The following is a 24,897-nucleotide window of genomic DNA, read 5'->3' as shown; positions in this document are numbered from 1 at the left end:
GTGTCTCAGAATTTGCACACAAAAAAAAAAAAAAAAAAAAGAAATATCCCCCACAAAACTGGTCAGATATAATGACACGTCAATTCTTTTGTTGTGTGGGCTTCGTCTGTTTCACAAGACTTGGCTTGGATAGATGATTCTAGACAAACCCTGGGGATTGGTCTTAAATGATGGTAGTTTTGTGGAACTGTGTAAATTCAATTTAATGTTAATTACCGCAAATATTTTATTTAGGTTTATTAAGTTTTTCAGTGTATACTTGCATGCAAACAGATATGTGTGTTACTTACATGGGTATATTGCTTTTTCCTCCTCATCTCATTCCTCATGGGTTTTTTTGGCATGTTGTAATATTTAAAGAACAGTAAATAGCATAGCACACAAAATGTTTCTTCATTTACAAAGAGTTACAAACATTCTCTTTGTATATGTGATTTCATCAACTGAGGCTTGAGAATAAATTCAAAGACAAGGAAGAAATGCACCTTACTTCTAAATAAATAAATATGTTATTTTAAAACAACTAATTTATTTTATTACTTTGCTGTTGAGGACAGATGAGGGTATCCTACAGGATGGGCATAGTTTATTGCTGATTTAAGGCAGAATATGGACTCAAAGGTTTTAGGAGGGATTGGTGTCATATTCCAAACTTGTCTGTGACATCTATTGAGCTTGGCTCTTTCTACTCCAGCAGGTGAAAGATTTGACTGTAGAGCTGGTAATTTTGTACTTGGGAATGTCTAGCCAAAGATGGCTAAAATATCACATATGTTGATAGCTCCTTTGCTGTAGATTAGTTTTCATCTTATCATCTGCAATTATTAGAAGCTTGACCTGGTCACAGGTAATGAAAGAAGTGTCAGTGGGTGAACCACAGAGCTCCTATATGGTAGCTGGCTTTTTCACCCAGTTCTGCAGGTCCATATGCTGGCTGCAAATGCCATTTCAGTTCTGTTTTCCAGAGCTCTGGGACAGAATTTTCCATTTTAAATTTGGACAGCTCTTGTATCTGGCTGCCAGGCAGCCAGTAGATTCACATGGATGATTCATTTTGAACTGGGATTTTCTCAGATATAGGGCTGACTTCTCTCCACTGTATTTGAGCTAAACACAGCCTGGGCCTTTCCTTTTGCACATGACAGGGGTTTGAGCCAGCTTGCTTGAAAAGGAAAATTACAAAACCTTTCTACAGAAATATCTAAAGGGAGGGCAGGATCTATCCTAGCTTACCTCATGATGCTTGGCATTGAATTCAGGTTCCTTTCCAAGCTCACTGTTCTCAAAGCAGCATGGCTTGTAGAGATACAGGGATGTGCCCAGCCACCACTGTCATTGGCAGTCATGAAATTCCAAGAGAACTATAATTCACTGCAAATACAAATACAGTGTCGATCTTCTTGTCCTGTGGTTGTGCCTACTATAGTACACAAGCATCATATCCTTTACTGGAGATATTTGCTGCAGCAGGAAGGATCCCATTCAGAATTTCCCTCTTCAGTGATGACATAGGAGAGAGGCCACTGCAGCAATAAAGTGGCTGCTTCACATGTGGCCTCCCTGTAGATGCACATCCTCAGGAAATAATCTTCCTCTAACGATTATTTTTATTTGACTGACTTTGATTTTACCTTATTGCTTATAATTTAAATAATTTTTCTTTAAAGGGAATATAACTGAAAGTTGTTTTAATTAATGCACCTTAAATTTCAGAGGCAAATGTTATGTCAAAAAGTTCAGAAAAAACTGCCCGGAGTGTACCTAAAACAATAAAATATATGCTGTTGTAGTTGTCTAAGGCTTAGAAAATTCAAGTAGCCCAAGATTTGGCACAATTTGGTTTTGAGCTTTTCATTTTACTTAAAAAAAAGGTATAGAGATTATTTTTTTCCTTATTGATAGGCAATGTAATTAATTTGTTTGGAGCTTATGCTAAAATATATATGTACACTCATTAACTATTTTGTATCTTTTCCTTAAGTTTTGTAAAAACTGTCTGTTGAAGAGCTCTGAATTTCTACTGAATTATGGAGCCATATGCTTAAATAATGATTGGAAGTTGCAATCTACCTTACCGAACATGCATTACACTTTCCAAACTCAATAAAAGCTTTTCATGACAAAATTTGACTTAGAAACATTAAGTCTAACTAATTGACACATTTGAAAGCAGTCACAGAGATGAAATTGCTGAGGTGGTTTTTGAGTCTTGTGGGTATGATTTCTGTCTAGTTGCAAACATTTAATCTGTCTTTATTTGCAGTATTCAAGTGTAGATGGATTAATTTCTTTGGCTTGCTGTTCCCGCTAGCACTGTTCACACTGTTTTCTCACATAAGCGTCTTCTTGCTAGCTTGATATTTCTCCTGCTGGGCAGGATGAGAATTCATGCCTTAGTTTCTGTCTCTATAGAGAGGGCGAGCTGCTTTAATGACATTGGTAAAATTAAAGCAGTCATCTCCCAACAGATTCCAAAGTCATAAAAAAGCCCGTATTTATAACAGTAGTTCTTTTGAGTTTGGGGGTACTGTGTGCCAGTTTTTCCCAGTGTACTTCATGAGTGTTGTAGTTCAGACAATACAAAAGTGGCTTGCTGGCCAGGATGTGGGTAATGTATTCTATTGTGATTTGTACAAGCTGGAGCTTTCTGAAAAGCTGGAGCTCTTGGTTGCTCTCCAGCAGCCCTGGCTGGAGGGACACCTGCTTCACACCCTTGCAGCTGAGCCTCTAGAAGGTCTCATGGGAAGGGTCCCTAATTCCCTGCAGTGAAAGCCATCTGGATTAGCTCACATCTCATCCGGCAGCCGTTTAATCTAAAGTGGACTGACTTTGCCCAAAAAGTCAGGGTAGACAGGAAATCTGGCAGGGTCTGGTTGTAAAATGATCTGGTAATCTCAGTAAACAAACTAGTATGGTTTTTAGTTTTTTGACCCAGTCCCAACTATATCTGCAACTGGATGTTTGACTGCTTATTCCATTTTTCTGTAAGCTTAGTGGATATGGTGAGATATCTGAAAGTAATTTTCCATGCTGAAAAAATTTAATTGAAATGACCACATCCCATTGATTCATTCTAAATATCCCTGAAAGAGTACATGATGTGTTACTGCTTGATAACTACATTTACCCAGTAAACATTACTTCAGTAGTAAGAAGTCGATAATCTGTGAAGGGCATGCATCTAACTTTAAAATCTGTCCTTAGTAACTGAAATAAAACCTGAAAGGTGGCTCACAGTTTTTATGCATTGGACAAGATGTGATCATCTGAGTTACAGCAGTCATTTTGGATTCTTCTAGGCTTTCAAATTATTGGCAGCCTGTAGGGTTTAAGATTTTGGTATCCAAACTATTAGCTCCATGTAATATAGGCATATGTAAAATACAAAGAACTAGGTAAAAGCTTTTTGTCTTGCTTTATAATGTATAATTTATTCATTATTGAAAATATGTAGTGCTTTGGATGTGCCTGTTATGGTCTATTTAGTGATTTTTAGGTGATTTAATTGCACCTCCTTAACATTCAGATTTTTTCAAGTTTATCCACTATAGCATCTTTACATGACTGGGACAGATTTCTGGTGGTGACTTACAAAGAACCCTATTGTTCTTTATGTTAGATTACATACTAGCTCAATGAGTTAAGGATATATCGTAGTCAAACTACTGCTTTTTTATCTTTTGTAGGGCAAATGATGTGCAGATTGTACTTAAAATTTCTTTGCTATTGAAAGGGTCAGATTTATATTGGTGAGGTCAGACTTGATCCAGCAGGTCTGTTGATCAACATGTTACCTAGATAGGAATGTGTTTTATTTTTGGAGGATAACTTTTGTAGAATAATAATATGTACCCCAAAGCTGTCACAACAATAACACCAAAAAAGAAAAACAAACCTCAAAATTTCTACTTGCTAGCAGAAATGGACAAATATTTGCCAAAACACAAAGCTAAAAGGACCTAGAAATTAGTTCAAGGAAAAACCACCATCATTGTATGAAGATATGATTTGTAAATCTTCATTAAAATGATGTCCAGTAGAAATATGCTGGAGTTCTTCATATGTGGTTGAATAGTGGGGATGTGATTTAAATAACTTTCACTGAAAGTATCTTAAATTATTTTCTTCATATTCTTTAAATTCATATTCTTATATATATTCATATATAAAAATTCATATTCTTATATATAAAATTCATATTCTTATATATAAAATTCATATTCTTATATTCAAACACATAGCAGTTACTGAGCTTTGGATACTTCCTGCTTGTATTACAGTATGGGTTTTTTTGTGGTTTTGCTTGTAGGTTTTGGGGTTTTTTAAATTCAGGAATCCTCCAGATATATTTTTCATTCTAGCACTGAATTCTGTTGTAAATTAAAAAAATAGGCTTTGGAAGGAAAAAAAAATTCACATTTGCATATTTAAGTAGTTATCAAGAGAAAAACAAATCTGCTAGGTCTTGCTTTCATTGATTACATAGAGGCTGAAAATTCCCAAGTCACTGTTATGTCTCATTAAGTGTGATGATGGAAGTGGTGTGCATCATCATCTCTTCGAATACAGTGCTGTTAAATAAAAAGACAAAAATATTTCCTCATTAAGAATTTTAGCTGACTACCTCTTCACAAATGTTAGTTTAATGTAGTATTTTTCCTTATTTGTAGTTCTTGTGTAAATGAACAGATGGGAACATTTTGCATGTAAAACTTCAGGTTTATTTAGGAAAGGAGTAAATGGTGAGTCTTTATGCTCGTTGATACTTTTAGCATAAGTTTAGCATCAGTCAATTCATAATTCACGTTAAATCTTACTTTAAAAGTTCCCAATATTCTTGTCCTGAGTTCTGAGGAACAAACATCCACGTATTTACTACTATGATTTCCCAGTTTTATCTGGGGAAGGTTTTGCAGAGGTGCTGCAGAACCAGGTAGGTAATTGCTTTCCTTCCCAGCCCACAGAACAGTGGTTTAGATTTAAAAGGACAAAGAAAATGAGTAAGCAAGTAATTGAAGATGGGAGAAAGAAATTGCTGTCCCTGGTGTTACCTTGGTAGACAGATTGTTCTTTTTCGTGTTAAAAAAAAAAAAAAAAAAGAGACCAGTTTTGAGAGGGTTCATTTTAGAAAGACGCCATTAAAATTGGATTCTTGTGATATTTGGAAGTTGTTCTATCATCAGTTCTTTTACAGTCCTGACTCTTCCCTGGAAACTTCTGATGTGTTTTTGTCATGCCACTTACAGAAGTGAGGCATACAGAGCAGGGATTCACCTGAGTTGCTTTGGGATTGGGAAAACTACTACTGGGTCTAACACCTGCTCCATACTGCTTTCAGGATAGACTAGCATGATTTGGCAGCTGATTTACATGGCTGCTGCACACAGCACCGGTGCAAAATCTGTGATAAGCTGTCAATACCTGTCAAGACAGAAATAAATTTATATGCTAATCACTAGAAATGCAGTGAAATAAATAGTTCTTGTGCTTCAGAGTGTTCATGTGGAAGATACTGTTGTTAGGAATAATGTAAGGAGTAAGTGGTCCTTACTCATTCCATTAGCAGTTACAGACAGTACACGTGTGAATAGGCACCTTGGTCTGAGAACATGAGGATCTGCCACTGAAATCTATACATCCCTCAGGGATTGCTGCAGAAGCGAGGAATAAGACAGTGAAGCCATTCAGGATACAGAAGAAAGCTTTACACAGCCAGAACTGCATTAGAATGCTAGGTTGTCTGAATTTAATTACTGCACTGGGATTTAGCCAGAATAGCTATCATATTGTGAAACATGCCACATGTTTTTTTTTCTGGGTTGTTGTTTTTTTATTAAATAGCATAAGCAGATGTGATCTTGAGTTTTCATCTTATCAAAACCAATGAACTTTTGTTTCCACAGTATCCTATTGAGTTGGCTAACAGATTCTTAAATGTTCTGGTATGTTAACATGTATGGCATAAGAGCATAAGCTGTTTAATACCACATAGATACTGAAGCTGAAAAATGCAAATATATTACTCAACCGAATGGAAAAAAATCAAAAATTATCTGAAAAATTGCAAGTAACATATTGTTTCATTTGTATTTCTTACTCCTAGCTTTTCATAAACTAAAAAATGCCATAGATTTTGTACTAAATGGATGCAATAAATACACCTGAAGTGCTGTGTTCCATACATTTAATAACTTATATTGTAGGTAGGGTGTTTGCCTACTTCTGAATTATTCACTACAGCATTTTAGAAAATGTAGCTTTGTATCTCATTTCTAAACCCACCCTCAATAACTTAATATTTCAACCACAAATATTCATCATGTTAAGAAAAGGATGATTTTAGGGGGAGGGAGAAAGAAGGAAGGGAACAAAGTGTCTGACATTCCTTTTGAATTTGAAGAATAATTGAAGGTAATGTATTGTCTCACACATGCCAGAACTGTCTTGTGGATCCTCAGGCTATCATCTGCTTCTGTATTTCTAGTTATTTAAATCAACAGAGCTGAAGATCAAGCCCTAGTTATATTGGGATTCCCACAAGACAGAAAAACAGAAACAAACTGAAAATAGCTGGGTTTATAGGCTTGACTTGGAGATAAAGTGATGGAGAAATGGTTTTTCTGACTGAACATAGAACTAGTAGTGATGGTAAGAGACAAAATGAGTCATCCTTACTAAATGTCATGAGATTCCTCATGTCCTTGCTGGGTTTTTTTGTTGATTTAGAATGGGATGAAACAAAGAACTATTCAAGCAACAGTAGGTCAGGCTTTTTATTTGTGTCCTGCATTTATTTTACCATTGTAAATGCCAGTGAAATAAGTACTAGTATTTTAATAGCGGGAGAAATGTAACTGGGTCTTGAAACTCTCTGTGCTTGTCAGGTATTTATCCAAGTGTACCCTACCTGTGCTGTAGCATGGGAGCCAAGAGTGCACATTCAGCCCTATGCTGTAGTTCTACTTGGATAAGTTTTTGTAAAACTGGTGCTGTAGGGTTACCTGCTGACTGGTGCTTCCTGTGGTTCCCAGTAGCCTTCCCAAGGAATGTACCTCATGGACCTCATGACACAGTAAAGTATTGAGAGGTGTTCCTCAGGACTTGTACTTTGTGGTCAGAATGTAGGTAGTTTCAAGTGCAAAGAAGGATCTGTAAGATATTCATGCTGGGCTGGGGAATTTGTGTGTCTGTGAGACTCAGCCTCTCTTAAAATGCCCCTTTCGAAATGCTTGAAAATTGAAGGAGGGAAAGTTTTCTCCTCCCAGAAGCTGAAGTCTGTAGGGCTTGTGATGTGTGTGAAGCAGTTTTGTACTGATTTTAAATGTTCTGACTGATAAATGCATCAATGTGGAAGATGAAAGGCTGAGCTGGGGAAATAGTCATGAAAGGCTATTGTCTGTCATTCAGATGAGCAGATGAAAGTGAAAAAAAAGTTTAAAGAGGAGTTTTTGAAACTTATAACTCAGTAAGACATTGTTTTCCCTTCATAAACTACAAATACCCTTCTTAAATACTTATTACATAGATGTTTCTGTGTAAAATCTAGGGTTCCAGGCATCCTTTTGATTCCCTGATAAGCCTGTGACTGTTTTGCTTGTACACCAGTAACCCTAGTCTGGAAATGTACGACCAACAGGTTCTGTATGCCATTTCCAGAATAATATATTTGTCTACTTTTGAAGTTGAAGCAGGCATCTTAATGTGTAAATGTTGCTTTCTACTATATTTAATCTTTTATGTGACTGTGAATTATTGACTGGCTAAAACCAATGCATGATGCATCTGAAGCTAAAATGGGCAAAAAAGTAGAATCGCTCACTTCTACCACCTTATGGCCTGACAGACTCAACAGAAGGAAAAGTAGTAAAACCCATGCTTTTATCAGTGAAGGGGGTGGATCAGACCCTGAGCACACTGCAGAAACAGAGTAATGGAAGAAATTGTGCTGAGCTTTGCCAGTTTTCTGGTAGTAAATGCACTTTTAAAGTCCCTGTCACCTGGGTCTCACAGAATAGAAATGCCATTGCAAAGGAGCTAGGGATATCTTTCTGTGTCAGAATGATGAGTAGAGAAGGAGACATGGCAAAGATGATAAAAAGAGCTTAGCAGAAGGGAGGCATTTTTCAATGGAGACATATTCTTGGGACTTCTGAGCAGCTTCTTTGGTAGCCAGGCAGATTTTAATGTCTAAACCATGAACTACATGAAGCTTATTCAAATGTACATTTAATTCCATCCAATCAAAAAATCAGCTGAGTTAATAAATATTTTGGGCACTTCTAGTTTTTCATGTAGTGTGTGAAACTAAACATCTGCAATATATATGTGTATGTGGAAGCTAATGAGTTCTAGTTATATATGGTATGTTTATTCATTAATTCCATAGATGAAATTAATGGGTGCAGAATGTAACAAAAAATGTACCTGAATTCCACAAGATAAATCTGTTTATTTTCATATAAAGTTTTATCTGGGTCCCTTTGTGTTCCAGAGTCCACAATATCCAATAGACTTAACACAGCTATTTAGTCTGGTAGGGTTTTTTTCTCTTTTTTGTGATTTATTTGAAATAGTTCCATAACACTTGTATAAATAGGTGTTTTGGTGTCTGTTGGCTCAATTATCTGTATTTTCATGTACTTATAGTCTGTAGCATCCACCACTCCATGAGCATGTGTGTCTGTGCTTCTAAAGCATTCAGCCTTTGGGAAACTCCATTCCACAGCTGCAGAAGTGAATTACTGTCGTGCCAGCCTCATAGTGGCTGCATTTGGTTGTAGAGCTTTTCCAGGCATGGGCCATTTCCTTATTCAGAGTTTGCTGCTCACCAAAAAGAGCTCTATTTCTGTACTTTTGACACAGCACACTAACAGGGTGCTCACCAACACTGGGTAACTGGTAGCTTTTGTATAGGTGCTCATTGAGTGATCTTGCTCTTGTTTTTGCAGAATCATGTAAACCCAGCAATGGATTTCACGCAGACACCTCCTGGAATGCTGGCCCTTGATGACATGCTGTACTTTGCTAAACATCATCAGGATGCTTATATTCGGGTAAGGCTTCCTCTTGTCATGGAGATCTTTGCAGTTGCCTGTTCACAGTAATTATGTCCTGTTTGCAGTTGACTTTATAGGGGAGGTTCAAAATCATTAACAACAAACTCTAGGAAGACAAACCACATGACACTAAAACATGATTTAAGTCTATAAAAGATCTGGGAGAAAGCTGTGTACAGGTGTCTTGTCTGTCATTGCTGAGTCAAATATTCTAGATATTACTTTTTGCAAGCACTCCTTTTTACTTAGGCCTGCAAAGAGAAGAGAAATGAGCCTGTGCTTTTGTCAGATGACCATGAGCTCAGAAAGGAGTAATTATGCAGAAATCTCTGACCTGCTCCAAGTCTACCAAAAACTGACAGTATTTTTTTTGTGGAAAGGAGGATTAAAAGATCAAGTGCTTTGAGAGGTGACTGAGTTGGCAGGGTACTGAGGGTTAAGATGCTTCCACTAAAACTACTGCTGTAGCAGAGGTCATGCTGGGAGTAAAATATGTACAAAGTGTCATTATTTACTTGCATAACCTATTTCTGTCCCCTGCCCCGTCCACTTCCTACATTATTTCAAGGTTATTTCAAAGGTAGTTAGAGGAGGTTATGTGTTGCATCCCTACAAGAAGAGGCATACAGCTGAATAATACCAGCCTCTGGAGAGAACAACTTTTCCTGAACTTTATTGAAATCAAGTGCTTGCCAAGCATAAACCAAGCAAGCACAGATAGGAAGGGAGGATAGTTACAAAGGTCAGTGTCTGGAGTTCATAGGGAAGGTTTAATTCTCCAAGAAAAATGCTCATGCAAACCTGCTTAAAGAAGGTTGTGTATAGCAAGAAAACAGTAGACACACCAATCATTTCCACTAAAAGTCAAGAGTGATCTTTTAATATATGTTATCATCTGTTTTCTGTTTGAAGTAAATTGGTGTCAAAGCTCTAATAGGTTTGCAAAAGCCCTGCTGATATATATGGGCATAATACCATACCATGGGATTGTAGGATTTGCTCTTTAAATGCGTCTTTCTCCTCCATCTGAATCTAGCAATAACTCTTTAAAAAGACACTGTGGTAGTATGCAATACAATAGTATTTATCAATCCCTATGAATCCCTGAAATCACGGGCTATCTCAGGTAATGAACAAAGAGCATGTTTTCTGGAGAAGCTGTGCTGAATAGTGTTTTTGTTTGTAAAAAGAAAATTGCTTACTGTTTCTCATTAAAATTTGATAAGATCTGGACTGTGCTACTTCATACTTATGAAAATTTTGTTTAGAGAATTAGAGGTAGCCAATGCTTCCAAATGGGTCAGACATGTTTTAAAGGAGCCTGAAACATTTGAAAGAGGACAAAAATTCTGTTGAAATAGAGCTTTCATTGACATCTTTCAAGTTTTTCTTATTTTTTCATGTTCATGTTGCAAATGCTGTCTTAAAAATTGGATTCAGTGAAGCATGTAATTAGCCACTTTTTGGAAAGCATTTTGCTGCTGGCTCAGCCCTATTTCTATAATGCAGTATTTTTGCTGCTGCATTACTGAGAATTTTTGTTGTTTTGAGCTGCCTGGTTTTATTCCTGCAATATTCCTGTTAGGAGAGTGCCTGACTACCTCATGTATTTCCCTCCTGAGAAAGAGCACACATCCACTAGAAGTGCCTTGCAGAGGCACTCTCGGATTCAATTGCTTGCCTAAAGCTGCTTCGGGGACTGTAAATGTGCTTTGGGAGTATGTTAGTCTATCCACCACTCTGAGGAGTTCTACTTAGTGTTTATACAGCATTGCTGGCGCAGTAGGAGCACCTCTGAGATGATGGTGTTGTGCAACTCCTGCAGCGTTGATAGTCTTTGATTGCAAAAGACACCTACTTTCTCTCTCTTCTTCTCCTTGACTTGCTAGCTGGTGTACCGTAGTTTCCTGTGGGCCCTGACATGCCTGTTCCTTTTTCAAGTTCCTTATTCCACATCTAACATTACCTTTCCTTCATGGCCTTTGGCTCCCCAACCTCCCACAATGCCAGTTTACTCTGCTTGTACAGCCTGTTGACCTTGCTTATTTTTTCACATCTATTTCTACTCCTATACCCTAATAAAATTCCTCCTGTGGTCAAACTAAAGTTTCCACAAGAAGTTGTTAGCTACACAGTCAGCTATGCACTTGCATCCTGAAAAACTTGTTTGACAGGAGCTCTTCTCCTTTCATTGCTCATACTAAGAAAATAGATTGGTTCCTAGGAGGAGAGATTATTTTCAACTTGTCTCTTTGCAATTCAATTGATTCTTGTGCCATGGGTTAATTCCTAAGCCCCAGATACTATCTCTGCTATGCAGTAATTAGAAATTGAGGCTGAAAATCAGAGCTGGTTTGAAACAAACTGGGAATATCTGAAGTTTTCCCTGATAGAATGTGATGTATTAAGCAGAGACACTATCAGGAAGTTATAATGGTTTCAGTGAGTGTATTGGCAGTGCTGCATTTTAATGGGCACCACAATTCCCTGCAGTCTGACCTATGACTCTTAGGATGCCCCTGCTCTATGACCCTTAGTTCTTGTATTAATGAAAATAATGGATAAGCAGAAGTTAGAAGAGAATACAGTCAATAAGTAATATCTTCTCTTTTCAATCCTTGTTCTGCCTCTCATAAGAGATTCTGTTTAGAAGTAATCTGCATAATAAATAGATTAGTTAGGTAGGAAGGATGTCTGAAACTGAAGTGCCCTCTTGGGGTCTTCAAAGACCAGTAGAAAACTAATGTACTTTAGCACACTAAAGACGGAAGAGTAAATACAATTGCAATTTGTTAAAGAACATGGGTGTGAAGGCACTGCAGCAGATGGGTGACTGCATCTTGAAAGTAAAAGGCATTTCAGGGTGAAAATATGGGTGTCACACAGTGAAGGAGGAAACAAAAATAACCACACTTTTCCCCCTGTTTTGTTTTTTTTTAACTACTTCCCCACAGTCTACTTCTTTCATTCACCTTTTCCCCATTGTATACTTTTTCCTGAAATTGCAGTAATATGTTTTCTTTACTTGCTCTCTTCTTTCAGATAAACACAGTGTTTATACAAACTTTTAGTTGATGGATTTTAAACCTCAGGTTTTCATTTGCCAAACAAGATGACTGGAGCCTCCAGTAGAAAGATTGTTTAGTGAATGGGAAAAAACCAAACATGTTCTCTTTGCCTCTGTGGTGTCATTGACTATCATTTGGTTTTTTAAAAAGTGTCCTATTGAATTAGTTTCTTGTTAAGTTATCTTTTCTTTCTCTTTAATTAATTGTTTGGTGCTATCAATGGCTGATATACACTGGGTTTTTTAATGTTGCACTTAAATAATCAATCACTGTAGAGACTTGGCTTTTAAAAGGTGATGACATAGTATATGGAATGCATTGATGGAAGTAATGTTGAACTTCTGCGAGAAATTTTAAAATTTTCCACAGGAAATAATTGGCAGCTTACCAAGATCCATAATTATAGGACAGCTAGAGTGTATAATTAAATTTAACAGAGAAGAAAATGATTGGAATAAAGCTTTGTGACAGATAATTTTTTTGTTCTTTTGTAGCAGACAAGTCATGTGTTCCTCCACTTTCAATTTATTCCTTTCCAAAACTACTTCAGCTTCACATTCTACTAATTTTAAAAATAAAATTATAAGTTACCATTGAAGGCAGACTTTATTCAGTACAGACATATTGAAATTTTTCTTACTGGTAACTTGTAGCAGTGTGCTTTTTAATTTTTCTGGTGTAGAGTCTATGGAAAAAAAACTTTCCCATTCTAATGAATTTGATGACTGACAAATTGGTGGCTTGTCTGTATTTTTCTTCTGTGTTTCTGACCAGCTGTATTTGAGCAGGATTCACTGCTGCTTTGGGGTCAGATTCTGCCTTGAGAGGACACATACTGTGTCCCATCATTTTAAGCACAAGGCATTGGTGCTTCAGGCAGGAAATACAAATAAAATTAGCAGTTTTGTGTCTGAACATTGGCTGGTCACCTATTTTGGGTTCTGTCCAGGTGGCTGCCTAAGTCCAGTTTGTCCAGTTCTTTGCCCTTTATTCAATTAGTAGGTTCTTCATCTATAGGCAAAATACCATTTTACTCTAACCTGAAATTCAAGTCTCATCTGCAGAAGAGAAAGATTATCCCTTTTCCTACTGATTTTATCTATTTTGTTAAAATATTTGTTTGATATTGCATGTAAGATTTTCTATATAAAGGATTATCACTGGGGTGGGAAGGCAGTGTTTAAATCCATGCTGAAAATTGCATCAATTTTATAATGGGTCCAACACTTAAATTTTTGTGAGTGATGGGTAAGATACTTAGTGGTAAGCTCTTAGATTTTCTCTTCTTGCATTTAAAACAAGTTTTAAAAGTTTATTACAATGTTCCAAGTAAAAAAACCCAGCACATGGACTTTGGTTGCACCAATAATTACTTTGATTACCTGAAAATTAGAAGCTGACTTTGTTCAAGAAGCTTCCCCTGAATTTGCTGAGCTGGTAGTTTAGTTACTCACACAGTTGTAATGCAGGGACACTTCTTCCCCAGCAGCTACATTTGGGGAGGCTGAGGAGGGAGCTCTTTTGCATTTGAAGCTTTCAGAAGTCAGAGAGGAGGAGCAGGTGCTGTTTGCAAGTGCCAGTGATGCAGGCAGGAAGATTGCTGGCATCCTGCAGAGACCTTTCAGAACCCAACTGGGCTGAGTCACAGTCAGACTGTCTGCCGTATACTTTCTAACCCATGCAGTTGTTGTATAGGAGGCTGCCTACACATCCTTCCGTCAATTCACAAATCTCCTCGTGCCTACTCACTCTCTCCTGATCAGATATGAGGAGTCCAACATATAATTTCTGCATTTTCTGAAATAAAATTGAGCTTGATTTCTGCCATGCTTTCCTCCCCTCCCAGAAATGGTAGGAAGAGAGATGTAACTTTTTTTTTCTGTCGATGGTAGAGAGAAAAATGAGGTTTTTTACGTGAGTCTTCCTGGTGAGTCTTGTGAATGAATGCTAAGAGTCCTAATTTCCTAAGCCATGTTCCCAGATTATTAATGTGTTCTTGTCTTTTCTCAGCCAAGCTTTCCATTCCACTCACATCTGTCTTTCTGCCTGTGTTTTGTTTCTTTCCAAATATCATGTAATGTTTGTCCTTTACATGACAACCCTGAGGACCTCCATCTCTGAGGGGGATTGAGATGGGTCCCTCTGCAGTTAAAGATGCAAAATCTTGGAGGGACTGATTGCAGCAGAAACACAACATTAGCACTGAGGAAGGGAATCGTACAGGAGTCATGGCACTCTCTGCACAGCCCTGTGTGGAATGTGCAGTGGGACACATATGGCTTCTTACAGTTCTGCATGAGTTCAAATCCCTTTCCACCATTCATAGCACTCCTAAATGTTCCCAGGTTTATGGCAGCTGTTGTCTAAATGACATCCTGATACATAGGGCACAGAAATTGTCGCAAGCCTCGCAAGTGTCCTCAAAAGGTTTTGAATCACACCAAGGTTGCGGCTGTAGCATACAAAGATTGGGCTAGTTTTTGTGCAGCCACAGTCTCTCCACCTGCAAAGCTGAGATGCTTATGCATGAGGAGAGAAAACTAGCTCTTGATTGTCATGGGTTTTCCCATCTACCCTGTGTTCAGAGCATTTGTGATGTAGCTGTGGCTGCCAGGCTCACTGATGTGCTGTAAAGGTTGATGTTGTTCTCATATAGCCATACCACAATAACATCAAGGCACCCATAGGGCCTGTTTTACATTATGAAAGAGAAAAAAAAATTCAAAAACTTGCTATATTCTTCAGATACTGCAAGTTTCTGCCTTCCACCTCTGCCATTGGTTAGCCAGGGGAAGACTTCAGGAAAATCATTGCCTTCTTACATTTGTGGGGAACATGGAGGGAGAGGAGTATCTGACTGGTAGTTTCCAAACTGGACCAGTTCAATGCCCTCTCACATACCTGTGACTTGCAAAGTGAAGGGCACATTCTGGTGTTGCTTCTGAAGATGACAGGGCAATGCAGCCTTCTCATCTTGGGCCTTACCACTAGGATTTATTATTATTTGGTTGGTTCTTCATAGAGAGAAGAAGAAGAAGGCTCTTCTGCAAAGAAAGGAGGAAGATACGAGACAAACCACTGCATAGTCATCTTTAGATGGAAAATAAAAATTGCAGTCATGCTTCATGCAAAAGTATTTGTGAGAGAACGAAAATTTATTGCTAGATGAGCACCTGCAGAACCATGCATATTTGGATTGAGATAGTCTTGGCACCATATTTGTTTGAAAAGTATAAGTTCATCATAATTTTCCAGAATAAACACAATTTTTGGAAATGTTAAGACATCTCATATCAGTGGCTCTTTCTTATTTTTCTATATCTGTAGAAGGGCTCAACTTTTCTTCCAGATCTTTGTTTAAATTGCAATTCTAGTGTCTTCCAGAGGCAGATAGAAATAACTGTTGCTTTATTTTAGCTTTGCCATGAGAAATTTCTATAATGACTCAGGAATGTCATGGAAGAGTGAGATAAGAGAGAGGAAGCATTGGAAATTAAAAATACAGCGTCAGAGGGGACAGTGCAGAGTGAAGGATGTTGGAAGAATGATGCTGAAGCTGAAGCAAATGACAAGCTAGCTGAGGAAGAAAGCAACGTTGGTGATGAGGATGAATGGAAACTGAGTCTGTCTGCAGTAGTCTCTTAACCTTCTCAGGAAGCATATCTTAAAGATTTGCTTCTTAGACTTACCTAAAGCATCTAAATGAATAGGGAATGGTAAAGCCTACCATAAGAGATAAGGAGGCTAAGGGGAAAAAAAAGCAGTGTCAAGAAAAGGAAGAGAATCCCTGCAATTTCTGGATATTTAAATGCTGCTTGACCTTTCATTTTGGGTCTAAGGAGGTTTTTATGATCTCTACTAACCAGCTCTCTAAACCTCTTGATATTAACCTGCAGCAGGCTGCTAAAAAGCTTGTTCTCCATTCAGACAGGATCATTTTACAAAATTGGTCTGTAGAAATGCTCCTTTTTAATAGTGCAGCAATATTCGTTGAATTGCCTGCTCTGGGACTTATTAGAAGTATTAATGCAGCTACAGTGGATCTTGCCTTTCTTTCAGTTCTGTATTTATTTCCTAATCACAATGAATCTCTATTTCATTGGCAAGCTCTGATTTTGGCTCGGGAATCTGAGAATTACATCTGCAGTTGCCATGGGCAATATGCTTTGAGACAATTTCATCTTTAATGTGAAGGATTAAGGGACTGGATAAGTCGATATTTCTTCCCAGTGAAGGAGAAATGTTTCTGTCTGGTGGTTTCAGCCTCCTGGATTTTGATGAAGAAGCTTTTGAAGATACCTGTCTTCAAAATTTTGCCTTTTGTCAGTCATTAACTCTTAGATGCAGGTATAAGCTTCACTACTGAAGCTGATACAGACTTTTAAAACCCATGGTAGTCAAGTGTGGAAAATCCTTCACTTAGTCCACTGCCTTTTAAGGGTCTATTTTGGGTTCCTGAGGTAGTGACAGACTCAATGAATAATTCAATGGAAAATCAAAAAGGCACACTGCCATAAATTTAGAAAATCTTTTTGATTTTGAGTTTGGTGTCTTTTAAGGAGTTTTTTTGCTACTGGGAAATTTGCATTATTTTTCCGTGATCTTGGCATGATACTTAAATTTATTTTATTTTAAATTTAAAAATAGCTTTTAATATTTTTATTTACTACTTTTGTATATTTGCATTTAATATATTTATTTTCCTTATTATAAGTTTGGGGTTTTTTTAATTAGATTTAAAAACAAATTTTTATTTTATGGCCAGGCCACTGGTAGGTATCTTGTTAAACCTCAGACAGTTTTCTTCATCCCGTCCATCCAGTCTGTCAAGATCCTTCTTCTCACCCTCCAGTAGATCAGCACTCCCATCCACCTTGGCATCATCTGTGAACTGACTGAAGGGACACTCAATCCCCTCACCCAAAATGTTAACAGAGGTGTTAAACAGGACTAGGCTCAATACCAATCCCTGGGGTGCACCACCTGTGGCTGGACACCAGCTGGATTTAGTTCCATAGATAGATGGATGTATATAGTAGATAATTTAAAATAATAACTGTACAGAACTGTATTCTACTACTAATACTGTCAAATTCTCATGCCTTAACAGGCTACAGACTTGCATCTGTAGAACTGTCAAGAATATGGATATCACTGATTTCCTAAAAATTTCACCTCCCTACATTTAAAAAAACCATTTTTTACCTCTTCCTTTCTCCTCTCTGCTAGTCAATTAACTTCATTCATTTTCTTCTCATTCTATGATTCTTTCACTCAGTTTATCTTTTTTGTCCTTCCATTTTCTGAGCTGCTATTGCTTTGTTCTTGTTTATTTTTACAAATAACATCACTAAGGCGTTTCCTGTCTGACCTCTCTTGGTAATTTTGTTTTGTTTTTCTATTGAGATTTTTGTCTGGATTTTTTTCTCTTCCCTAAAGAAAAAATATACATTGTTGTTGAATACTACACATTATGGTGGATTTTTTTTCTGCCTCATGGTAATGGGCAGTATTGATCAAAGACAAAAGAGGAAAAGAGGATCTGCAAAATGTAATACTCCTGTACTGTGAGCCCCTTTTGGTTTTTACCTGTATAACCTCTAGTGTATTATAAGCTGCATTTCCATGTTAACCTACCCAATTCTGTAACTTCACAAGAACTGAAGACAGGAAAAACTGACAGAAATAGGTTTGTTGTATCAGAATAAAGGGTAGCCAAGTAAACCAGTGTCAAGATAGTACCGAACAAAGATGGGATATGAGCCAGAGCTGTGCCTGGGTGGCGAAAAAAGCCAATAAAATCCTAGCTTGGATCAGCAATACTGTGGCAAGGACAGTGATTGTCCCCCTGCACTCAACACTGGTGAGGCCACACCTTGAATTCCGTGTTCAGTTTTGAGCCCTTCACTGCAAGAAGGACATTGAGGTGCTGGAGTTTGTCAAGACAAGGGCGATGGAGCTGGGGAAGGGTCTGGAGCATAATGAGGACGAGCTGAGGGAACTGGGAACATTTAACCTGCAGAAAAGAAGGCTCAGGGGAGACTCTACAACTCCCTGAAAGGAGGTTGTAGCAAGATGGAGTTGTTCTCTCCCAAGGAAGAAACAGCTGGACAAGAGGAAATGGCCTTAAGTTGTGCTAGTGGAGGTTTAGGTTGGATACCGGGAAAAATTTCTTAATGGAAAAGGTTGTCAATGGCTGGAACAGCTTGCTCTGGGGAGTGGGGAGTGGTTGAGTCACCATCCCTGGTGGCATTTAAAGGACATGTAGATGTAGGCACTTGGAGATATGGCTTAGTTAGTGCTGGACTCAGCAATGTTGGGTTAATGGTTGGGCTGGATGATCTTAAATATCTTTTCCAACCTAAATTACTCTGCACTTCTGTGGTGCCAGGAATTCTACTGCAACGTCCACGGTCTCTGTTTTTGAATATTTGTTTTCCCCAAGCAAAATTTAACCACTGTAGCTGCTGATTGTGAATGTCTGGTGGATCTGCAACTCACTGTGGATTTTTGGTGGGGAGGCAGAGGAAGATAAAGGGTGGAGCACTTAATGAGCATTAATGATAGACCTCCGTTTAAAGGAAGGTTGTGTGGGCTTGCAACTTCCTCACTACTTTCCTTCCAGTGGTAAAATAACTACTGTGATAAAAACGTGACTCAAGCGAGGAGTATGCTCTATAGATAGAACAAAGTATTTTCTGTCTTGAGCTGTGTGTTATATTTCTTTCCCTGGTATTGTTTTCACCAGTTTATGAAGGGAACGTGTCCATTCCCTGCTTATTTCTCCTCCGTAACCAGAGTGATAAAGGAAATAACATTAAAACCATGCCCTTATCAGCTCTATTTATAGCATTTTACTTTGGAACAGGATATGAGTCATGAAGTCGTGAAAAGAGTATTACAAATATAATAATGAATGTTGTAAATCTGTTGCCAAGTCTAGGAATGATTTCTCTTTGGATATTTATAAGAACCTATTTTTTTTCTTTCCCTTTTTACTGTTGCTGTTTCTTGCAGAAGATCCATATCTGTCAAATTTGCCTACAGATATTTAGATGCAGTAAAGGGCCGTCCATCTTACTTTCTTAAAGAAATGTGATATGGCAGCACTGCTTTATTTTGTACAGCAAATGCTAAAAAAACTGGTGCTTGTAGAGAGTGTGTCTGAGGATCATTTTAAGACTGCTTTACATATTGATTACTCAAATTGCCATTTAATTTGCTGTATAGCAATACACAGTGCCTTAACTATTTCTCTGGCATTCTTATTGATTGCTGTAATTCTGTCTTACATTATATGCATATATGGTGTCACCATTAAATATTTATGTGCTCATGAAATGTTAATATGTCGGGTTAATGTTAGACTCAACAAAGTGCATTTGCCAGAAGCAAGCAGAAATACATCCCCATGCTTCCCTCTCCCTCCCCCTTGCCCTTTCAATTTGCCTCTCCATTGATTTTATTACCAGTGTTTCTCTGCTGTATCTAAATCTGTGTCGAAGCAACCCCCTGCTCCAGTATGCAGATTTTATGTTTTATTATGTGAGAGATAAAACAGGGTAATAAAAAGAACAAGAGAAGTGATCTTAGGGAGGTATTGAGACACACAGCTTTCCATTGCGCTGGTGCTACTCTATCATTGCTTCTGCTTTGGGGTGTAGAACTGTAGCACTATCCTCCATGAGAGAGAGTGAAGCAGGATGACTCATCCAGAATATAAAGTCATATTCACATGTTTCTTGAACAGCGGCTGCAGCAACGTAAAACAAAAATAGCAGGGGTGTTTCTCTGATTTACTTTTACCCAGAGATGACATGGAGCAATTACATGGCATTTAAACCAAAACTTAGAGAAGGAAAAGTCCTCATGGCAGACTCTGGAACATGACACAGTGCTGTTGGAAAAGGCCAGTAAAATTTGTGGTGATAAAGTATATATCGTGTCCCTAATGACTTTCTAAGTTTCTGGGGGAAGTGTAAGCAATCAAAGGAAACATCAGCAGCACTGGAAAACAAAACCGAGAAATCACGCTTTCTCATAACACAGAGAGCATCCATCCTTTTACATCCCTGGGTGTTGGGCTGGGAGCAGCTAGAGGCTGCCCTTTGTACTGTAGGACTAAAATAGATGCTTTTTGAAGAGACCTTGGCATGCTGTATGAAGCACATAACTTTCCTCCTTGCTTTAGGGTTTTCACTCATTTCCCACATGTCACTGCTTCACAGGAAAGTCTTCTAGACCTAAACAGTCAAAACCAAGATCTGAGGAGTGAGGGAAAGTATTTAGGACCATCCAGCATTGAACTACTCCTCCCCATCACCTTTCCTCCTGGTTTTGGATGGAATTCCAGCCTTGAAGCCCTTTGCAAAACTTTCTTTGCTGTAAAAATAGAAAGATTTAAAACAAACAAGTAAAAAAAACACAAACAGGACAAAAAGCCAAACAAACAAAAACCATGATGGAGATGGGGGCTAACAAGACAGGAGGAATGCAAGGCAGAGAGCAATGTCAAAACACCTGTTTGTGAAAAAAAATTAGAGATATTCTGGGATTCTCTGCTGCTTGGCAAAATATCTTATCTTTGAAATTCATTTTCTTCTTCTATCCCTCATCCCTAGGCTATGCAGCAGCTGTTTAGGATGAGGTTTTTCTTTTTGTAAAGTGGCAAAATTTGTTCTGCAAAGACAATTCTTACTTAAAATTTGTTTTGACAATTTCATATTTTTTTCCCCAGACCCTATATTGCTCATGGGTTCTTCAAACTGATTATTTTCCATTTTGATTCCACCTTCAGATTGTCCTGGAGAACAGCAGTCGAGAAGACAAGCATGAGTGCCCATTTGGCCGAAGCAGCATTGAGCTGACAAAGATGCTCTGTGAAATTCTGAAAGTAGGAGAGCTACGTAAGTTGATCTGTTTGACCTCTACGAACAGTGCAGTGAGTTCAGTGATACCTGAGTTTTTTCAATGCAAGAATTTTCTTTCAAGAAGTGTTTCTTGGTATAGTTACGCGTAGAACACTGGCACTTGGAATGATCATGTCTGTTTTCTCTCTCTCTTACTAGTTCATGGCATCACTGGGATGAGGGTGGAATAGGGGAAATGGGCACTCATACTTCTTACATAATTTTTCTGCTGACCAATCTTATGGCTACTGCTTAGCTCTAATCACAGTTTTGCTGTCTCTGAGGCCTGCCTTTTGCAGTTTTCCCAAACCCTCTGATTTTATGAATTCTGACAGCATAATTTCTAGAGGAGTCAGTCAATTTGCCATTGGGTGATTTGGCGTAGGCGACTTTGTGGTTGTTACATTCCACGACCTTATCCATAGGTTGGTTTTATATAAGAATCATGGTCATTCTTTGTGGGATTGCTAATCTAAACTGACACATCACATTTTTTCTCAGATATCTGAAGCTCTATCTAAATATCAGATGATAGACATATAATTTACTCTGAAAGTGTGATATGAAATACTGTATTTTAATACAGAGTAAATAAGCTGTCTTTTCCTTCAATTACAGTTCCTTGACAAATTGTTAGATACTATCAAACAGAAGAGCATGTCTGTATCTTCATTAGCCTGTAGTGTTGATGCTTATAAATATATATAAATTTCAGTTACCCATCAGTAATATTTTGGATCCAGCTGCAGTCTGTTTTGGCAAGCTCTACCAACAAGTTTCATTTTCTCCTTGCAGAAGCAGGGAGCTCAACTGAGATGCTTTGCTTCCCTCAGAGACATCTTCCTTTTGAATTTTTTTCGCTACTAAAGATCTTTTTCCTTTATCTTTGCACCCAAGTCCATGAAATGTAATGAGAGAAGAGCAATGTAAAAGGCAGCAAGAGAGCCTGTAGGTATTGTCATTCCTACTAGCCCTGCAACAGGCTAGTAGGAATCAAAAGTTGTTTTAAAAGTATGACTTGGCTGATACAGTTGAAGCTTTTAAATGTAATGTCTTGAGAGAATTTATTGACCAAAAAAATCCCCAACTGTCTCTGTGCAATGGAGCAGGATAAATCTTGTGCATTTCTTGCAGCTTCCAAATTGATATTTGTGTTTGACAGACCTAGACAAATGAGACAATATTGGCTTTTGAATACCATCCTAAGTAAACCAGAGTTATTAAGGACCACATTCACTATATCTATAAATAAAGAGTTTAGCAACTATTTTAGATGTTTGGCAATGACAGTGTGTTGTATAAGGTTCAGACTGTAGCAGACACGACTCTTTAAAATAACCTTACTGCTGCAGTTGAGGTGTCTAATGCCAAATCACGCATGACAGATCTGTCTGATTTTTTCTGTTGGTAAATGTAGGAGGGACATATGATCTCAATAAAGCTGTAAGCCTACTTGAAATAAGTGCTAAAGATCAATTTTATTTTTACAAATGCACAGAAGAGTATCTAAAATCCAAAGAAAAGCTTTGTACGTTTTAATGCATGTCCCATCACTCCATGGGACTTTCACTGGAATTTGTTGCTAAAAAATTGATTGATCTTCAGGTTAGCCAAGTGTCTCAGATTTCCTCCTTGCAGTGTGATAAGTCATTTGATAAATAAACTTTTTTTTTTTTTTGTCACAGATAGGTTTGTCATCTATATATGCACGGGGCTATATGTTGATGATTTGCTATGTGTGATACTGTTTGTCCTGATTGCTTCTAACTTCTGCAGATAGATTCTTTCATGTTTTAATTTTTTCCTTATCTTTTTTTTTTTTTTAAGTGGAGATTGTGAATAAAATAAGAGGATTTGGGGTAGGAGCGCAGTTACTATATCTAGAAAATTCTTTAATTTTAAAAACAAAAGTAATTGTGATATTTTAAAATCTGGTTTTTTGTTTTGATTGTGAGATGGTTATTTGTTTTTTGTTGTTTTGGGCAGGGGGTGTTTGTGGGTTTTGGGTTGATTTTTTTGGGGGGGGGTTGGGGTTTTTTGTTTGTTTTGTTTTGTGGGTGTTTTTTGTTTGGTGTTTTTTTTTTTTTTGTTAGAGTAGTTCTGTGGTTTGGAAGTATGGGGTTAAAAAGAAAACTAAAAATTTCCCTGAGGATAGCTCTGGCTAAGGGATGTTACCTGCTAATGTTCTGAAGGCAGTTGTTTTGGTGTGGCTGAGGCTGCAAGTCTCTGGTATGCTTGGTGTGGTGAAGTGCAGCAGGCTCCCGTGGTGGTCATTTATAGGTGTGGGATGTTGTAAATATTATGGTGCTAAGGAGAAGCACACTGGTGCTTCTGTTGATAGAAACCAGATGCAGCATGAGTGACTTCTGTAAAGTCATGCTGATCTACACCTGCAGAACATCTGTCTCTGGATGCAGCAGTAGGTCTGTGTCGTGGCCTTATATTCACAGAGGACAGAGCTAAGGTTACTTCTAACTCATCTTCACAATTCACCTGTTCACCAGCGTGCTTCCTTAATGGTTTTGTTTATGTGGAAGTCTAATTGTCATTTGAAAAGGCTGTAATAAAATACACCTTTAAAATAATGTGCAGAAAATAGGTTTCCTGAAAATGGCTGTCATAGATGCACATCTAAATGACCTGTGATCAGCAGTATATTCTGATAAGAAATGCAAACTAGAACTGACAGCTCAGGAGAATGTACATTAAGGTTTATGCTTCACTTGAGATTAAATACTGTATTGCTGAATAGGACTGGACATCTTAAAAACCAGTAGTTATAGTTCAGGGCAAAGATGTCCCCATTTGTTTGTATGTGGTAAGTTTCAAAATATGTATTTAAGGTGGCCCATGTTTCTCCAGATACTCAAAACTCACTATTATTACATTGCAATGTAGAACTTTTTTCCTAACAGTTTCTGAATTCTATAATTTAAAAGCCACAATAAATGACCTTTTGCTTGTGAAATATTCAGCAGTAGAAACTTTATTTTAAAGCGCAGAGTAGATAAAAGCTGCTAGATTGTCCATTATTTATGAAGAGCACTTTAATGCTGATTATATTCCCCTTGCTCCGCCATATTAAATACCTTTAGGCAACAAGAAGACATTTGCTATTTCTTTTTGGTCCTCTCAAGCACACATTCATCCCAGAAAGGACTCACAAAACAGTGTTAAAGGCATGCTATTCTACTTTTGTATATCCACAAATCCAGGTTCTGAACTTCTTAATTCTTTGATTCTGAAATGTCCATGACTCAAAAATTCATCTCTTTTTTAGCAAAGCATTTAAGTGTATGTTTAGATCCTGTGTAAATAGAGAAAGCTCAAGTGCAAGCTGTGAGTTGAGCATATGGTAACTGCTTTACAGAGGTGGACTTGCGGAGTAGAGGAGGTAAAACTTAAGAGGAAGGTTGGTGTAGTGTTTTGGTAACATGGAAGCTAGAATGCAACATATCCATAAGCCTCTTCACTAAAACTTCTGATTCAGGAAAGAGTGGGATATTTAACCATAAATCTTTTAATCTTGTGCTACTGTTTCTGTTAAAAAGGCATTGAACAGAATGCCTTCAATGAGTACTTGCCCAGGCACTCAGCAAACACTGTAGTAATTCTGATTTCTGCAGTAATAGCTTCCTTTGTATATCTTGTTGAACAAGAGGATTTTCTTTTTGTCTTCTGTGTCTTGGAGATGACGTCAGACAGGAGCACTATGACCCAGTAGTCAATCTTCCTCTTACTGTACACTTAGGTACTTAGACACTCCTTATTCCTAGTACACTGACAGGTTTACAAACAGGAGAAAAGGTGAGGCCATTCATAGTTCCTCCTAAGTATCTATGAAAGTTGAGGTAACCTCCACCT

The 24,897-nt window shown here is 37.8% G+C and overlaps 1 protein-coding gene across 5 annotated transcripts in view; it reads left to right on the top strand.

Moving 5' to 3' along the window:
* The window catches only part of ELMO1 (engulfment and cell motility 1), a 300,321-nt gene that overhangs the window by 131,753 nt on the left and 143,671 nt on the right, over nucleotides 1-24,897 (top strand). For 4 of the 5 annotated variants that reach the window (XM_064418260.1, XM_064418282.1, XM_064418276.1 and 1 more), the window contains 2 exons: nucleotides 8,949-9,053; nucleotides 20,922-21,030. In XM_064418260.1, the coding sequence (XP_064274330.1) occupies nucleotides 8,949-9,053; nucleotides 20,922-21,030 (214 nt within the window). Of the gene's footprint in view, nucleotides 1-8,948; nucleotides 9,054-20,921; nucleotides 21,031-24,897 lie in introns of those variants that run through there. The other variant, XM_064418304.1, reaches the window with a different exon arrangement.

Source organism: Passer domesticus, chromosome 1 (assembly GCF_036417665.1).
Source record: "Passer domesticus isolate bPasDom1 chromosome 1, bPasDom1.hap1, whole genome shotgun sequence".
Taxonomy (NCBI): Eukaryota; Metazoa; Chordata; class Aves; order Passeriformes; family Passeridae; genus Passer; species Passer domesticus.
This window is presented reverse-complemented; position numbering and strand designations above follow the sequence as displayed.